The sequence below is a fragment of the Leptonychotes weddellii genome, chromosome 8 (assembly GCF_054177405.1).
Source record: "Leptonychotes weddellii isolate Sample4059 chromosome 8, ASM5417740v2, whole genome shotgun sequence".
NCBI lineage: Eukaryota > Metazoa > Chordata > Mammalia > Carnivora > Phocidae > Leptonychotes > Leptonychotes weddellii.
In genome coordinates this window covers 9,444,242-9,463,138 of record NC_138376.1, presented here as the reverse complement: position 1 = coordinate 9,463,138, position 18,897 = coordinate 9,444,242, and the positions used below count along the sequence as shown (strand labels likewise).

Below are 18,897 nucleotides of genomic sequence, written 5' to 3'. Positions count from 1 at the left end.
GCATGCACTGTATGAAAGTAAAACATCACCGCTAACAGGGAAATGCCTGACAAAGTTACAGGTACTTCGTGGCTTTTCTGTCTTTTCTGAGTAGTCCACCATGAGCACAAAGTACGCTCACCACTAAATAAAATCATGTAAACTGCCCATTAACGAAGATGAAACCATTTTAGATGTTCCAGGGTTTGTGAGACAGGGCGTTGCCTCTTCTCCATCTCTTCCTCTGCTCCTCAAACCAGCAGTTTGGGAAACGAGACGCTGACACTGCTTTGATGGGAGGCCAGGATCAAATTAAACCACTCCTGGTTTTACAAGTCTAATATGTCCAATGAGAGCTCTCAGCTCACTCAACACATTCTAACCCACTTGTGCTCAATGAAGCATTGTTTATGAGAATCATCAGCTTGAATAATGTGTGGAAGCAAAAGGACGATTTTTTAGGCAGCCACGGAATTTTCTTCCCTCCCTGCTCCACAAATGAAGAGGTAAAGAGAAGGGCTTTTCCTTTGACCCAGGGCAGGGTGTGTGCAAGGGCGTGGGCAGGGTTGAGAGAGATTTGAGCAAGGACAGGTATCCAGCTGGCAAGATCAGACGTCACACTCAACCAGAAGAAAAATTTTACAGCCAGTCAACCATCACATCACATCCTTCCAATATTACCTAGTGTTCAGTCTTGAGGCCTAATCGAGGAAACAGAAAAACTGTAGCACTTTGGGTGTGTTCGAATGGCCAGGGCTCTGCTGGCTTAGCCAACTCTACCCCTTAGTTACGGTTTCTATTTTAAAATTCCACCTTTGGGGCGCCTGCATGGCTCAGTCAGTTAAGCGTCTACCTTCGGCTCAGGTCATGATCCCAGGGTCCTGGGTTCGAGTCCCGCATCGGGCTCCCTGCTCCGCGGGAATCTGCTTCTCTCTCTCCCTCTGCCTGATGCTCTGCCTGCTTGTGTGCTCTCTGTCAAATAAATAAATAAAATCTTTAAAAATAAATAAGTAAAATTCTACCTTTGTGCAGCTGATCCTTCTACTTTGCTGGTTTATGTTAATATTTAAAGGAGGATAGCTAGTTGCCAGCAAAAGAAGGCAGACACAGATAAAATGTAGCACCTCTCTGGCTAATTCAGAACTGCATCAGTCACAGCTCTGTATCCCATACAGTTACCACCCCCAGGCCAGGGTGTTCAGAGTCTCTGATTTTGCAGTTAGACCCAGCTGGGGCTTGAAACTGGCTCCAGACGTTTAGTAGCATTACCAGATGGTGGAATCCTCTTAGGAAGTAATTCTGTGGGCTTCCTATTCCCTAACCAGGTCTTTGAACATAATGTGTTTCTCACCCCCAGCAAACTCAGCTTTCTCATTCCCTAACTAACCAGTCTCTATCTCTACTTTAGGAATAAATTAGGAGAGAAAGAAAGGGACCACCAGAGAGAGAGAAGAGAGAAGGAGGGAGGGAGGGAGAGAGAGAGAGAGATTATGGTCTCATATTTTCCATATACGCTAGTAGAAGCCAATATTATTTTTCTTCTCAGTCAACAGGATTTCTCCCACCTCCTCAAGTGCCATTTTCATGTTTTTAGCTTTGTTTTGTTTTGTTTTAAGAAACCCATCTCCTCAGGGCACCTGGGTGGCTCAATCTTTAAGCATCTGCCTTTGGCTCAGGTCATGATCCCAGGGTCCTGGGATTCGGCCCCACGTCAGGCTCCCTACTCAGTGGGGAGTCTGTTCTCCCTCTGCCCTCCACCCCCCCCACCCCACCCCCCTCGTTCTCTCTCTCTCTCTCTCTCATAAATAAAAATCTTTTTAAAAAAATCCATCTCCTCCTCAGGCTTATCCAGTGATTCTTTTTTATTTATTTTTTTATTGAAGTATAATTAGCATACAGTGTTATATTAGTTTCAGGAGTATAATACAATGACTCAACAATTCTATACATAACTCAGTGCTCATCACGATAAATGTGCTCTTAATCCCCTTTATCTATGTCACCCATCCCTCCACCCACCTTCCTGGTGATTCTTTTTTTTTTTTTTTAAAAGATTTTATTTATTTATTTGACAGAGAGAAACACAGCGAGAGAGGGACCACAAGCAGGGGGAGTGGGAGGGGAAGAAGCAGGCTTCCCACGGAGCAGGGAGCCCGATGTGTGGCTTGATCCCAGAACCCTGGGATCATGACCTGAGCCGAAGGCAGACGCTTAACGACTGAGCCACCCAGGCGCCCCCTTCCTGGTGATTCTTAATTTCAAAAACAATTGAAATCTTTCCCAACCATCCCATAGCAGGAGCATAATCTGGGTTTGGCTTAGACATACCCCTGCCAAAACCAAAAATATAAGTTATTTTTAAAGTGGTTTCTCAACAAAACAAGTGTTTGGTTTTGGTCGTGACTTGTTTTGTCTTTTTTATTTTTTTTTTCGGTCACCCAGTATTTCTCCCTTTCTATTCATTTCCATGCCTTGTCCCCATTGATTTTACGAGCTTCCAAAAGTTGTACACTCGATTCCCTTTCGCTTAAGTTAGCCAACTTTTGGTTTGCTGGCTTTGGGTTAGCCAGCTTAGTTGTTCATAAACAAAAATATTAACCAATATACCTGGGCCACATCTTGGCCCTCACCTCTTCTTCCTGTCCTCAAGTTGCTAGTGCTTAAGCATAGATTAGATAACAGTGATCCAAATATCGTCTCCCAGATAAATTTCTCAATCAGTAAACTGGATTTAAGGGAATGGGGAACAGGAGTTGATATGAGAGGAGAATATTTCAGCAGTACAATATCATGAAGCGTATTTATTTGTAAGACACAAAGAAAGCTGTGAGTGCACAAGTCCGCCTGCGACACTGGAGGTAAGGACTTCGACTACTTAGAATTTTGCCCATAGTTGGCTTTAGCGAGAAAGACTGTGATAGTATCCTTCCTTGTAGCCTTCTGCTCCGATGCTCTTCCTATTTCTTCAGCAATAAAAGCCACCGGGACGGAGATCATTGAGATTCAGGAAAAGGGGTAAGAACAGAAGCCACTGGCAGACAGTAGCCGAGCTGACATTATAGATCTCCTTGCAAATACCGGGTCATTCAAATGCTTTCATGAGCACATCTCTGCTGCTCTTCCCAGCAACACTGGGGGTGGGGGGGTGGGCGGGAGCCGATGAGGAGCAGAGCAGATACTGTGGTTTTCATTTTACTGTTGAAAACACTGAACTTCAGAGAGAGGACGTAGGTTTTCCAAGGGTCCCAGGCTGAAACCCACATCTTCTCGTTTCTCCTATAAAGAAACCAAAGAGGTAGGTTAATTAATGCATTGGCAAAAAGGAACAAGTAGTAAATGAAGAGTAGTAGGCCTTGAATTATTAATAGCTACTACACCTGTTAGGTTCCGAGATTAGGTCCCTAACCTTCAAGATGGGGAATAACATCTGGTTGCCTGAGAGAAGGGGCTGGAAGCACAGCAGGGCTCAATTAACGTTTAATGAATGAATAACGCACGAGACAGGATGCACTACCTAAGAGAGGGCCTTAGAGCCCCGTAAGGTGTTCTGATTCCGCACGGCCAGTAAACAGAAGCCTCTGGAGAGGATTTAGACAGAAGCACTAGCTCAAGCTCCCCGGCTCAGGGGGTCACCTGCAAAAACTTTTATACTCAGATTTTGTTTTTCAGCTGACGAAGTCTGAAAGGAGGAACAGCCGTTCCGCCTTCCGACAACCCACTGCGGCAAACCCCGGGGGAAAAGTTTGCTCTGGGCTTGGGGGTGGCTCTCTTTCCTTTTTGTGTGCACCTCTCCCGAAAAGCGTTCTCGGAGCGATCCAAGGCTTCTGGAGAACGGCAGGCTGCTCGGAGGCGTTGACTGCCTGTCAATTCCAGCCCGACAGAGAGGCGCCCCCGCCTCGGAGCCCCCGGCGGTCGCCCGCTCGGAGCAGCGTCGCCCAGCGGGCAGAGGCGGCCGGCGCGTCCCGGAGCCTCCCTCCTCCCGCAGCCCTCGGCGTCCGCAGGCTGCCACCTCCTGGGGCGGCCGGGCCGCGGCCGAGCGGGCGCCGCTATTGGCTGGCCGGGCGGCGGCGGAGGGGCGGGGCCGCCGTGATTGGCGGGGGCCCCAGCAGAAGGGGGCGGGGCCCCTATATCAGAGGGGTCCCCCGTCGCGCCGCAAGCAGTCGGGCTGCGGGAGTGCGGCGCCGCCGCGGAGACCCGTGAGGCCGGCGGGCGGGCTGGCGAGGGGGTGGCGGGGAGGAGGACGCGGGGGCCCGCGGGGCGGCGGGCAGCGGCGCTGCAGCCTCCCGAGGGCCAACTTCGCCGAGCCCGGGGCTGGGTCTGAGCGGTGGCGAGGCGGCAGCCCCGCGCACACCAAAGAGGAGGCGGCTTTGGCGGCAGCGGCGGCCCCAGCCATGCTGTGCTATGTGACGAGGCCGGACGCGGTGCTGATGGAGGTGGAGGTGGAGGCGAAAGCCAACGGCGAGGACTGCCTCAACCAGGTGACGACGAGGGGCCGGGCTGGGGAGGGGGGGCCGGCGGGTCCCCCGAGGCCGAGGGGCCTCGCGGCGGCGCCAGGCTCCGGGGCGCGCCTTTTGCCAGGGGACGGGCGGCGCTGCGGCTGCGGCCAGCGGGGGAGCGCGCCCCGGGCGCCCGGCCCGCGCCCCTTCCTCCTAGCGGCCGTGGGGCACGCGGTCCCCGCAGGCTGGGAGCGCGTGGGGGGGGGGGCGGGGACGCGCGCGGCGGACGTGCCACCCTGCCCCCCCCCCCAACCCCGCACTTTCCCGGAAGAAGGCGGCCCAGCACACCTGCCGCAGGTGTGTGCATGATGCCGCCTGTCGGGTCCCCGCGGGGTCTGGCAGTGCCAGCTGAGTCCCGAGATGAGGTGGCTGCTGGCGGTCGCAGGTCCCTGGGGTTGCTTGGCAGACAAGCGGGGCCCTTGTCTCTTGCTGCTTCTCAAATGGACCATTCACCTGCACCTCCCGGTTTGCAGGGCTCAGGAGAACCGTGGGTTTTGGTCATCCACTCCGTTGTCTTTAAAGCACGCATTTCCTCAGGAGTGAAAAAGAATGGTTCGGAACAGTGCATGTTGGTATGACAGCAAATTTGATCTCAGATGGAAAGCTGTGCCCTCAAACCCCCTAGACCTGAGATGTTTGGAAAACCTCTTGTAACAAGCTTAGCTGCCACTTGTGGCGTGTTTCCTCAGTGTGTTTGTTTTTTTGGAGTCCAGATGGTTAAAATTGTCCGGATAATCTGCCAGATCAGCTGTGCAGATTGTGCTGGTGGAGGAAATTCCAGAGATTGGAATAAGAGGGAAAATACCCTGTAGATTCCCTTCCTCAGCCTTTCTGGAAGGCTGCTTTTGAGGACTCCTTTTTCTCTACTGCAGTTGGCGGCGGTGTCCCAGGTGTTAGAGGAAGCACAAGTCTCTCCATTGGTTTAGCAACACTAGGATCTAAGAACTTTGTTCTTAAGCTGAAGGCGGGCATTGTGACACCTTTGTTGAACTTTGTGAAAAGTACGCAGGAATCTTAGACCCAGACGGTGTCCTTGGATTTGCTTCAACTACAGGGACCGTTTGCTCATCCACGTTGCACTCATTTTTGTTCTAGGTGTGCCGGCGGCTGGGAATTATAGAAGTTGATTATTTTGGACTGCAATTTACGGGTAGCAAAGGTGAAAGTTTATGGCTAAATCTGAGAAATCGGATCTCCCAGCAGATGGATGGGCTAGCCCCTTACCGGCTTAAACTGAGAGTCAAGTTCTTCGTGGAGCCTCATCTCATCTTACAGGAGCAGACTAGGTAAAATGATGCTGAAATAAACCAATGTCAAATAGACTTTTGATTCCATTTAGAAGGGCCGTTGCCCCTCCCCAGAGATGTTCACAGGCAAATGTGTTTGATACAGAGCGAGTTGGTTCATAGCTGAGAAGTTTTCCACGGCACAGCCCTTTTGTTGAGGTGAACAGGGAGCCTCCTAGTTGGCCTGGGGTCCATTTTCTGGCTCTTGTGGTTTTTCTTGTCTTTATAAACAATGAGGGAGCAGGGTTGAATTCTTACAAACACTCGGGATCCCTGCCACGATGCAGGGGGAAAAAAAAAAAAAAAGGTTAAAACCCCGACTGACTTCCTGATAGCTGCATATAATGCCCGATAGTAACCTCTGCCTCAGCAGTGTTAGTACAGGTCATTGTAGACTCTTCTAACAGAAAGCAGGAAACAGTTCCTCTTGGGTTAGTTACTTAAAGTTAGTCAACTTCAGCCTAGTGTCAGATTACAGCATGTAGCAAAAAGCTCTGTCCGACTCCCTGCAGAATTTTAGAAGTTTTTAAGTTTCTTGAACACTTAGAGAACTTTGTAAGGCCAGTGTAACTGAACTCCAGCCTGCAGATACGTAACACATGATTGTTTAGATTGTTGAATTTATCTCTCTACTTCTAGAAAACCACCAGCAGTGGTAGACAGCTGGAGCATGTGGTTTCCTTTTTCAAAGAGAGAATGTTTTCTCCACTGGACTGAATGTAATACTTCTTAAGGATGAGCCAAATTAGGAAACTGGCGTTCAGTATTTATTGCTGAAATGTAAGAGACCTCAATCGTATAGCGACATGTTAAAAAAAAAAAGAAAGAAAGAAAAAGAAAACGACTTATAAAAACAACAAACTTTGGATCTAAGTTCTGATATTTTTCATAATCCTTTGGTTTGGAAATTTGCCATGCACTTGAAAAATGTGAGTGTGACAATCTCGAGTAATGGTAAGTGGGCAAAATCCTTTAAGAGTTGTTAGCATGTCATTTTTTTGTCCTCTGCTGAAGGACTGATAGAAACATATTTTGAAATACTGTTCATTTGAATTTGAAATGTCTCTTTTACCTTGTTATGGAGCTTTAAAGAGTGAGGGAAATGTTCAATTTTGTTTCTGGGCAAGCTAGTATATTACATTCTTAGTGTTCCTGAAAATGTCTTGCAAAATATTTGCGTGATTGCACGTTTAAGGATGTTTTAGCTGTTTATATTAATCAGGATAGGGTTGTATTTCTTTCTTTTTTTTTTTTTTTTAAAGATTTTTTTTTTTTATTTATTTGAGAGAGAGAATGAGAGAGAGAGAGCACATGAGAGGGGGGAGGGTCAGAGGGAGAAGCAGACTCCTGCGGGACTCGATCCCGGGACTCCAGGATCATGACCTGAGCCGAAGGCAGTCGCTTAACCAACTGAGCCACCCAGGCGCCCAGGATAGGGTTGTATTTCTTTGTTTTAACTTAAAGCTGATTTGTGAAAGTTTCCACTCTGCACTTCAATGTGATAACTTGGAGTAGAGTAAGAGCAAAGGATACACACACACACACACAAACAAACACACACACATATATATATTACAACATATTGGAATTTTCATTGTGTAGTTTTATGATTTTGCAATCCTTTCTGGGTCTCCGGATGCAAATCTGTTTTGATGGTACAACTTTATTTTTTAAATTTGCAGAAGCTTCAAGGACCAAATACATCTCATTTAAACAATGGCTGCAGTCATAATAGCGTAATCCAATTGTGTTATGAATGATTACAGACTTTGAAGTTTGCTACTAGATGGTCTTTACCTGTGCTTTTCTGCAACTGAGTTAATAACCATTATTAAGTCCATTTTATTCATGCAAGAAATAGAGATATTCTGTGAATTAGATATTTCCTACTTTGTTGAGTCAATTGACTAACTCTTGAGATTCATGCCTACTAGCACTCAGAGAATACACATACCTAGTTACCTAGGTAATTTTAATTGATTTTAGTTCCTTTTGAAATCTTATCAAAAAATTAGCATGATCTAAACATTTGACTTGCTTTTAAAATATTGGTGAATTTTACTTGTTTTTTATGGGGTTGTCCAAAATACAGAATTTGAAGAAAATGCCGCTTTTAAAGCATAGAGCATTCTGCTCTAATAACTAAAGTGATTTGTAATTAACATTTGTACCTTTTCATTAGGATCAAAAGTTGTGCTGGGTCCAGTATAGTTAAAATTAGCATTGTTTTTATGTGCATGATACTACAGGGCAAAAATACTGATTTTTCTCTAACGCCATGTTAGCCAGATAAAGCTGGTTGGTAAACTCTTTGATGTTTAATAATTCGTTATAAAATATTTATATAAACTGCCATGAAAATAAAATAGATCTGTTTACATAGTCCATAAACACAGCTCTGCCAGTCCAGTTATGAGCCATGATTTTTTACCATCTCAAAGTCAAGTCAGGAGGGTACGTTTAGTATACTCACAGTGTCTGGATAGTTTATTAAATGGTTCTGAAATATCCTGGCCAAATTGGCCTCTGTGGAGAATTAAAGTAGCCTACTCACAGTGGAGCTGGTCTAAGTGGGGGCAGTGAATATATTAGTTTGCATCATATTAGGGAGGCGGCTGCTGAATGGCAGACAGGAAGGCCTGTTGGTAACAGGAGAGTAGTTGGGGAGGGGTGGGGGTGGGGCAGAGGCCTTGCATTCTGGGGGCAGCTCTGTACCCAACTATCAGAGTGGACAGACTTCCAAGATGGCCAACCCTGAGCTTCATCTCAGTTGAAAGCCCAGGAAGAGTTTGTCTCTAAAAATCCTTTCTAGCAGTAAATCTTTTTTTCTTTGCTTCTGCTTCCTCTCTCTTATTTTCCTTAATGTTTTCCTAAATATATTTTTCTGAAGACAAAAAAAAAAAAGAAAGAAAGAAAAGAAAAAGAAAAAAAAAAAAGACCATACCAAGTGTCTGCTTAGATTGATACAGTTAATCTGGTCTCTGATTTGGTTCTTTACCCAGATTAGTATGTTTGCCTTTGAATGGGGGGTCTGGAAAGTAACCAGAGAGTCTTGTTCAGACTCCGCTGACACATTTCAGAGACAGAGACCAACAGGTATATCAGCAGATGTTTGCATGCTGTGCATTAAAACTAAAAGTGAAACTAATGAATTCTGGAAGTAGATCTGAAATAATAGTGATCTTTGAAATTCTTGCCTTTCAGAGGCTCTCAGTTATTCACAGCAATTCAGACCAGATTGTGTCACATTTTCAAAGCCAGAGATTTGAGAATTATATGCTTCATCTACAGAGATGGTGATTATACCATCCACTGCCCATAAAATGTATCTGTTTCTCCTGACTTTGCTACATTTTAGCAGAGTTCTGTGATCTTTGCTAGGGGCTCTCCTGCTTCCTTAAGACTCACCAACACCTGAATTCTCTTTCCCAGAAATCAGCCTTAGTACAAGGGTTCCATGAGTCCTGCACTAAATGTTCAGGGAAATGCTGTAATCCTGAGCGTTGAATCCCATCAAGATTTTAGTGATGTGAGCAAGTGGTGTTGAGTTTGACTCATCCCTCGTTAAATCCTGCTGTCCTCCAGACTCCACTCAGTTGTTGCTCCTTGGGAAAGCCTTTGCTGGGCCTGCTCAGGAGACTGAACTGTCCCAAGACATCACGTAGCTTTCCTTTATAGCATCTAATGAGTGTATAACACTACCATTTACTTCTGTGACAATTTGTTTATTGTCAGCTACTCTAATAATTTAAATTCCATGAAGCAGGGGGTTGATCAACGTCGTATCCCCAGAGTCTGCCAAAGTGCCTGGTGCATAAACATTTGTTGAATCAATGAATTGAGAAATTAGAAGTAAATAAAAATGGGGTTAACTGATACTGATAATACAAATTTTCTTACAGATAATGAAATGTTTACCAGTTTGCTTCTATAAACTGAAAAGTTTGAGACTATCTAAAAGAAATCTCACCATTAAAAAATGTTTTGTAGTGATTATTCTCTGTTAAGAATTTGCTCAGAGCTTGGCATTCTTTTGCTTCCTTCTTTCCCTCTCTCCATCGCACCCCAAGCCTTTTGTTTATTTTGGCTGTTAGTTCTCATCTAAAATGAACTACCACTCGCCTGGACCTTTTATGAAGTTCAGATAGTTTCAAGCTACAGGCTCTCTTAGTCTAATTTTCAGCCAATTTGTAGGTTCTAAGTACTTATTGAACCCAGGTTTTCTCTTCTCCCAACAAAAATCACTTAGATGTCAAAATCCAGGGAAGATGGCATCATTGAAATCCACAAAGCAAATGCCACATGCAACCATGGGCAGAGTTGAGGTGATAATCTTGAATGTATACAAACCAAATCATATGGATCCTAGCCAGGGCCTATAATCATTTTCAGTATCTTTCAACATATTGTCAGTGTTGGTAAAGGTTTCTTAGCATAATTTACCTTTGTGGAATTCAGAATGGGTATGTTCTGTAGGACACTGTTGCAGCAATATTTATCTGATATAAAGGTGTCGCTGTGTTTTTCTTATCAACTCTATGCCAAAGAGTGGAATGACACATTCCTTGTTTTTTTGTTTTTTTGGTATGACCAAAGACAAAATAGGCCCCAGGAAAGAAAAGCAGGCTTCTATATTGTTTTCAGAAAGTATTAATTAGCTTTCTGAATTCTGATTTATCTATTAAATTTTTCTTTTTGCTCAAAGTATAGGATGTTTGCATGATCATATGTTTATTTTAGCCACAGATCTCCCATCTGGGCACATTCAGTATCTTTATGAATTTCTCATACATATATATTTGTATGAAGTTTCCAAAGAACATTAAGAAATCGATTTTTTTATGTAACCAAAATGAACTTTTAATTTTAAATCTGTCATTTGAACTAAAACTGGACAATGTAGATGGCACATAGGATCAGACTCAGGGTGCCCAGTGATGCACTACTCCATGCAAATGAGGTACATTTACTCTCGGAGTCATGCCCCACTGTAGTCTGCTTCCAGACCTCTCCTGGATTTAACAGCACTCCCCACAATCCAGACCTTTGGGAGAGATCGTGTAGGGAACACATTTAAACTGCAGGATTGCCTGGATTGTTGTTTGCCTAGGTCAGGTATGTGTTGTGAGTAAGTAATCCTATTTTTTCCAAGTGCAGATCTCATGCTTCCTGTAATCCTTTTGAGGTTGGGGGGTTTCCCTTCCCTTTCAGCCCCTCCCTACCCCCCATATCTTTTAACTGCTTTGGAACCTGAGGAAGAGCAAATTTGTTCATGGGTCCCATTTTCCATTTTGGGCTTTGAGAAGGATTTCCTTAAGCTGAATAGAGACCTGACTTGGTCATTATTTGGCCCTGACAGTTTCTCAATTGCAAGCCTTCCATGGAGTGTAGTAGATCTGATAGTTCATTTTAGGTATAGGTAGCTGTTCATTTGAATTCTGAACCATGACCCTAAGGATTTTCACTAGTGTTATTTACTGAACCTCTTATTATGAAAATTTTCAAACATGTAGATAAGTTGAAGATTTTTACAGTGAACAGCTGGTACCCTGATCTAAATTCTACTATTAATAGTTTAATCAGTTTAAAATACTTGCTTTATGGGCGCCTGGGTGGCTCAGTTGGTTAAGCGACTGCCTTCGGCTCAGGTCATGATCCTGGAGTCCCTGGAGCGAGTCCCGCATTGGGCTCCCTGCTCGGCAGGGAGTCTGCTTCTCCCTCTGACCCTCCTCCCTCTCATGCTCTCTGTCTCTCATTCTCTCTCTCTCAAATAAATAAATAAAATCTTTAAAATAAATAAATAAATTAATTAAATAAAATAAAATACTTGCTTTATCACATGTTTGTTTTTAATGTTTTTCAAACTAAGTTATGGGTAAGTACACTTCCCCCTAAAGATTTCAGTATGCATATCCTTAAGTAGAACTCTGTATTTATCGACAGTTCTTTTTTTCCTTTTGATAAAATATTTACATACAATGAAATGCATAAATCCTAATTACACCATTTGATGAGTTTTGACAAATGGATATGTCTGTTTAAACAAAATCCTTATTGAGATTTAGAATATTACCACCACTCCAGAAAGTTCCCTCATGCCCTTCTGAGGTCAGTCCCTGCCCTCCTTCCCCACCCCCACCCTCCAGCATAGGTTAGTTACGCCCATCCTGCTTCACACAGATGGAATCATGCCTGTAGTGCGTGCTCTTTTGTGTCTGGCTTCTTTTTGTTCATTATAATTTTTTAGAGATTCATCATATTATTATATATATATATATATTTCAATGACTGTTCGTGCTAGGTAGTATTCCATCGTATGAATATACTACTGTTTGTCGATCCGTACTCCTGGTGATGAACACCTGTTTTCCACCTATTCTGAGTAAAGCTGCTGTGGTCAAGTACAATCTTTTTTGAAAACATATATTTTCCTTTCTCTTGAGGAAATACCTAAGAATGGACTAGCTGGGTCACAGAGGAGGTGATCATTTAGTTTTTGAAGTAGCTGCCAGGCCTTTCCCCAAGGTGTACCACTCCGTCCTCCCATCGAGAGTTTCTGAGTCCCCCACACCCCTGCCAGCCTTCCGGTGGGGGTGTTGTAGGTTTCATTGATCCATCTCTCTTGATTAATAATGTTAACCACTTTTTTCATGTGCTTATTGGCCTTTCCTCCATATTCTTTTGTGAAGTATCTATTCTAGTCATTTACCCATTTTTACCGAGTTGTTGTCTTTGCTTTTGAGCTATGCAGATTCTTTAACTATACCAGGTCTTTGTCAGAGATGTGTTTTGTAAATATTTTTTCTTCTGTGGCTTGCCCATTTTCTTTCTATTTTTTTTAAGACTTTTTATTTATGTATTTGAGAGAGAGCGAGCACGGGGGGTGGTGGAGAGGCAGAGGGAGAGGGAGAAGCAGAGAAGCAGACTCCTCGCTAAGCAGGGAGCACGACATGGGGCTCAATCCCAGGACCCTGGGATCATGACCTGAGCCGAAAGCGGACGTTTAACCGACTGAGCCACCCAGGCGCCCCTTGCCTATTTTAATGCCTTTTGATGAGTAGAAATTTTTAATTTTGGTAAAGTCTGATTTATCCATTTTTCTCTTTTATGATTTTTGCTGTGTCCTGAGAAACTTTTGCCTAACCCCCAAGTGATGGAGATACTCTCTTACGTGTCAGTCTAAAAGTTGTTACGGTTTTAGCTTATACGTTTAGGCCTAGGAGCCATCATGAACTGATCTTTGTTTCGGTGGAACTTAAGATACAAAACAAAACAAAAATGTATAGTAGTTTTGTTTTTTTTTTTAATTTGAAAGTTTTTAAATACAGCTTGGCAGTTGGAGCTAGGTTTAAAATAAACTGATGTGATGAACTGACTCATTGGACTGAGGCAGGCACGCGGGTGATCTCAGAAGGGCCTCTAACTGGGTGAGGGACACACCAGCATCACTGGCCAGGCTCAGTCAGGTCTGGGGGAGAAACATTGTTCAATTGTTGGCCCTGGAGAGTTTTTAAAAATCGTTTCTTAGCCATTTTAAAGATGTTTTAGGTTTGTTACTTCAATGTGGAGTCTAATAGCAAATGTGGATATAGTTGATTTGCATTTGTGTCACAGAAAGTTCTTCAAAATGATGTCACCGGGAGGATACCAAAGGGCAGTGAGTGAGCGCAACCGCCTATGATGGTCAGGTCAGCAACCCCTGTCGGTTTGCAGAAAGTTCTGCTTTGATTATTAGATGATTTCTTTATGAGACAAGCCAGTGTTCAGAGGACAGTTCTCTGCTTACAGTTCTTAAAAGATAAATGACCTAACTTTATTCCTTAAAGCTATGGAAAGGAATTAATTTTTAAAGTAGGAGAAATTTGAAGTACTCCAAAACAAAAATGTATTAAGGATATGTGACTTTTTTTAATGAGAATATGGCATATCCTTAATATTTACTCCATTTTTAAAAAATTTTATTTTATTGTTATGTTAATCACCATACATTACATCATTAGTTTTTGATGTAGTGTTCCATGATTCATTGTTTGTGTATAACACCCAGTGCTCCATGCAGTACGTGCCCTCTTTAATACCCATCACCAGGCTAACCCATCCCCCCACCCCCCTCCCCTCTAAGAACCCTCAGTTTGTTTCCCAGAGTCCATAGTCTCTCATGGTTCGTCTCCCCCTCCGATTTCGCCCCCCTCATTTTTCCCTTCCTACTATCTTCTTTTTTTTTTTTTAACGTATTATTTACTCCATTTTTTTTAAATCTTCCATAATGCTACAGCAAGTGTGAATTCATTTGTACCCATGATGCAAAGACCTTACTTTGTGAACCAGAATGTTTCACTCTGGGCCTCCAGACTGATCCACATATTTCTTAGTAACTGAGTAAAACTTGAAGAACCACACAGCTGGAAGAATGTTTAGAAAATGCAGTTTGAGCTTTTGTCTGCAGGACATATTCACAGATATTTGCTTAAGACAAAGGTTTTTTTCCCAAAGACTTTCTTTCTTTTTTAATTAATTATTTATTTATTTTTTAAGGTTTTATTTATTTATTTGACAGAGAAAGACAGTGAGAGAGGGAACACAAGCAGAGGGAGTGGGAGAGGGAGAAGCAGGCTCCCCGCAGAGCAGGGAGCCCGATGCGGGGCACGATCCCAGGACCCTGGGATCATGACCTGAGCGGAAGGCAGATGCTTAAAGACTGAGCCACCCAGGTGCCCCCAAAGGCTTTCTTTCTGTTTGTGATTCTAGCATGTAGCCTAAAGCCAATTAGAGAAGTCAACCGCTTTTGATCTTTAGTTAAAAAAAAAATTTTCACTGGGGCAAATAAATAAAGTCTTTAAAAAAAAAATTTAATTGCAGGTATGACTTCTTTGACCACATCTGCTTATTTTGATATGATCGGTAACCTTTCACCCATTTTACAAAAAGGGATTGGTGGGGGGCAGTCCATGAACTAGACAGTTACAGAGCAGATGGTTCAAGAGAAAAATAATAGGAAAAAAATACTTGCTTCAAAATCACCCCTCGAACACTTGAGCCATCACTGGATTCCTTGTTGGAATGTGTCTCCAAGCTCTGCCGTCGTCCCTGTTGGGAAGAGGGCATGAGACTATGCCCATGGCTCACCACAGCTGGTGACCCTTGCGGTCACTGCTTCATTGTCTTGTTCTCCTGAAGAGCATCCACGTGTCACCCAAAAATCAGTTTGAGGCTGGAGTTACCACGATAGGATATGTTCCTTCACGCTAAAGGCCGGTCAGTTCCAGCTAAAAAGGATCCGATCAGTTCACCCTGTGACTCCAGGGTGGGGCTTGGCACAGAGGCAACGAATGACAAATATTTGTGGACTTGAAATGAAAAAGTTACTTGGTAGCCATGAAACTGCAAAATACAGGAAGGGCCCTCTCCGAAAGTTCATGTAAGGGGGAAAGAGGAGGATTCTTCTACTTACGGGGTATGCATTGCCATCCAGCCTAGAATGGGTTGGGGGGAGGGGGGCGGTATGTAGAAAAGGCCAGTTGTCCTCCTGCCCTCTTTGTGAAATTCTGACCCACAGGCTGAGAAGAGGTCAGCATTAGGTCTCAGACTGCTGACCACCTGTTACATTCTCTTACTGCTCCTTTGCCTTTGATTTTGGCAGCTCCCTCTCTAGGAGCAGGCGCGGATGGTTTGGAAAGAGAAATTGGATCGATGGTGAGACTCTTGCGGGCTAAACGTAACTCTTTCATGAAACAGAGAACTAGGCTCTAGGTTGATACTAGGGAAAGAAGTTAAAAGATACTCCCACCTGAGCAGTGATTAAGTTGAGAAGACTTAGTTTGTGGTGATACCCTTAAGCTCATTCAGCACGTAGTTTCTTCTCTAACATCAGCATGTATTCAGAGTTTTGTTTCCCCTTTCATGAATACAGAGACAGCGATACGTTCACCAAGATGAAATTTACTGAATGGCCATCGAAAAAGCCTTTTGACAGCTGAATTAGTGTTGTAACACCAAGATTGTAGGGGAATGCTAGTCCTCACTGCTCAGATAGCTATTTTAAAACAAGCTATTTCTGTGGTTATTTCTGCCCCAGTAGGGACCCCCTTCTCAGTTTAGCGGTGTGTCAGAAATACTTTAAAGACTAGCAGATGTTTGGGTTAATAAAAACCATGCTTATCTTCTTTCCATGCTCTTATGGCATTCTTACTGTGATTTCTTCATTGGGGCTTTGAATAAAGAAAAAGCTGCAGTATTTGGCAGAGTCTGATAATTTTAAGTATTTCTTTATCATTGTAGAACACATAAAACGTTGAATTTAAACATCTCTTAAAGGAAGATTAATGGCTCTTGTCTGCCTGACATTTTGAGACTGTCCATAGAGCCCCTCCCCCTTGTATTTCTAGCCCTGCTTCCTTCTGCTTTTCTTATATTGCTCATGGATCCCCTCTACCTGGGACATCAGACATAGGACTAGTATATAAATTAAAGCACTGCTGAGGACTGGAATAAGGGTATCCAGCTCAAGTGGGAAGCTGAGCTTATGAGCTCTATTCAGAGCAGTGTCAGAACTTTACTGCTGGTCGTAATTCATTTGTTACTGGAAGGAATATTGTGACATTTAAGCAAGTTTGGGAGGCTATAACAAGTCATCAAAGGAAGTTTATACCCGTATGTTTGCCAGAGACCAATTTTATAACCTAGGCCAGTCTGTCTGTGGCAGTTTTAGATACTCTTGAGAATCTTGGGCACTCTGGATTAGCAGGCAACGGTATGTGGCATTTCCTGGGAGTGTCTAAGTCTGACATACCTTATAGTAAATGTAGAATTTAGTATTGTATGCAATTAAGACAGGCACAAATGGAATGGGATTTGGGGTCCACAGACGACGTGTGGTTTTACATCCATTCACAGAGCTCGCTGGTGCTAGAGACACTTGAGACGTAGGCTAACGTGCAGCTAACTGTAAAAGTTAGACTATGTTGAATACTATAATAGAGAAATAAACAGTTTGCATAGGGTATGGATGAAAGGGTATCTAAGTGAGGGGGCAGAAAGAATGCCCCTCAGGACAGAGAGAGCAGAGACACAGGGACATGAATATGTTTGGTCTTCCCAGGAAGAGGAATTGTCTCTTTCCCAGCAGCATAGTGGCTGGAGGGAATGATGGGACATGTGGCTGGACGTTGGGGGGCCAGACCCACAGAACCCTGGGTTCATGCCAACAGTATGCTTCCTTGGCAAACAGTCAGGGGCCCTTGAAGGATTTTGAGTGGAGAAATGGCAAGCTTATCCCAGAAACAAGTAGCTTGGAAGGTGGATTAGCAGAGTCTAGAGAGATTGGCTTGGGGGAGATTATAAATTCTCAGACAGTTGAGAGCTGCAAGTAGGACATAGGAGGTAATAATAGGAAGACTGTAACTGACTTTAAAGAGTTTGCAGAGATAGTAGGTGGAAATAAAACAAAAAGTCAAAAGTGGGTCTATGGGTAAGATAACAAACAAGTCTCAGGTTCCCACTGGAAGAAAAAGTGGGTTTGGGAAGGAAAGCAGTGAGTTTGGTTTTGAACAAAGTGAAATTAGGATACTGAACATCAAAGTGGAGGCGTCTATAGGCACTTGGACATTTGAATGTGATGCTTTTAGAGAAGTTGGGGCAAAAACTAGAGATTTGGGGGTCATTTGAATAAAGGTGAGGATCTAAGATATGAAGTCCACATCAAGATCAAGTTTTTCTCAAGATAATTTCTTTTAAAAAATTTTTAAAAATTTAATGGAGAAACTTGTGTGGAGTTATTTTATATTTGATAACTTGAATGTTACTGAACTTGTCTTAATTAGATTAGTTTTCTCTGGGTTATACTTTTTATTCCAGAGAAACTTAAGTCCTTAGACTTATTTTGCCTTATTTTGCCTTAATACTCAGGATTTAAAAAAAAAAAAAAGGAAGTGTCTTTAGTGGCGAGCATTTTGGGGGTGACTTTTTATTTTATTTATTTTATTTTTATTTATTTATTATTTTTTAAAGATTTTATTTATCTGTTTGACAAAGAGAGAGACAGCGAGAGCAGGAACACAAGCAGGGGGAGTGGGAGAGGGAGAAGCAGGCTTCCCATGGAGCAGGGAGCCCGATGTGGGGCTCGATCCCAGGATACTGGGATCATGACCTGAGCCAAAGGCAGACGCTTAACGACTGAGCCACGCAGGTGCCCCAGGGGGTGGCTTTTTAAATTATTGTATTTTCCTTACCTAAAAGGGATTGTGAAATTGCTAAGCAGGTTGAGCTTGATATCAAGCTAGTCCCCCAGGATAACCTTCTCGCAATGCTTTGCAGGCATATCTTCTTCTTGCATATCAAAGAGACCCTCCTGGCAGGCCAACTCCAGTGCTCCCCAGAGCAGGCAGTGGAACTCAGTGCCCTCCTGGCCCAGACCAAGTTTGGAGACTACAATCAGAACACCGCCAAGTACAACTACGAGGAGCTGTGTGCAAAGGAGCTCTCCAGCGCCACCTTGAACAGGTAAGGCTGCATGGGGGCAACTGTTCGTATTCATCGAGCTAGCGAATTTATAGGTATTTCCCTAGGAAAATGAATCTCTGGTATATATACAGATAATTGGTGAGGCTAAGACTAGATCATTGCCCAATTTAGCCAGTTGTTCTCGAAAGATTCTTAGCCTTTTCTTCGAGAAATTTACAGACACAAAACAATCCACCTAAATGAATGCCCTTATATAAAATGCTGTGGAACAGGAATTTTTTTAAATCTCTGACCTCTGAAGGATGCAGATCTCTTCAAAAGTCTATCATATATGTTGGGGGCGGAGCAAGATGGCGGAGGAGTAGGAGACCTGGATTTCGTCTCCTCTCAGGAATTCAGCTGGATAGGGATCAAACCATTCTGAACACCTACAAACTCAACAGGAGATCGAAGAAAAGAAGAGCAACAACTCTCTCAGCAGAAAAGCGACCACTTTCTGGAAGGTAGGACGTGCGGAGAAGTGAATCCGAGGCGATATTCGGGAGGATAGACGGCGGGGGAGGGGCCTCCGTCGGCCGCTTCTGGCAAGTGATAGAACCACGGAGCACAAAATCGGAACTTTTAAAAGTCTGCTCCGCTGAGGGACGTCACTCCGGTGGCTAAGCGGGGGGTGGAAC

At 43.7% G+C, this 18,897-nt stretch overlaps 1 protein-coding gene and 1 long non-coding RNA gene across 3 annotated transcripts in view; one reads left to right on the top strand and one right to left on the bottom strand.

Annotated features, from left to right (window-relative positions):
* Positions 1 to 1,981: 1,981 nt before the first annotated feature.
* Positions 1,982 to 3,933, bottom strand: LOC145722812 (uncharacterized). Its single transcript, XR_014147379.1, has 2 exons — positions 3,357 to 3,933; positions 1,982 to 3,255 (listed from the first exon to the last, which is right to left on the bottom strand). It is a non-coding gene; the product is annotated as an uncharacterized LOC145722812 (long non-coding RNA).
* A 288-nt stretch (positions 3,934 to 4,221) lies between these two features.
* MYLIP (myosin regulatory light chain interacting protein) overlaps positions 4,222 to 18,897 on the top strand; it is a 21,915-nt gene continuing 7,239 nt past the window's right edge. Inside the window, exons 1-3 of one of the 2 annotated variants that reach the window (XM_081827648.1) lie at positions 4,222 to 4,457; positions 5,571 to 5,761; positions 18,074 to 18,259. In XM_081827648.1, coding sequence (XP_081683774.1) covers positions 4,371 to 4,457; positions 5,571 to 5,761; positions 18,074 to 18,259 — 464 coding nt within the window. In that variant the 5' untranslated portion in view covers positions 4,222 to 4,370. The remainder of the gene's footprint in view (positions 4,458 to 5,570; positions 5,762 to 18,073; positions 18,260 to 18,897) is intronic. The other variant, XM_081827649.1, reaches the window with a different exon arrangement.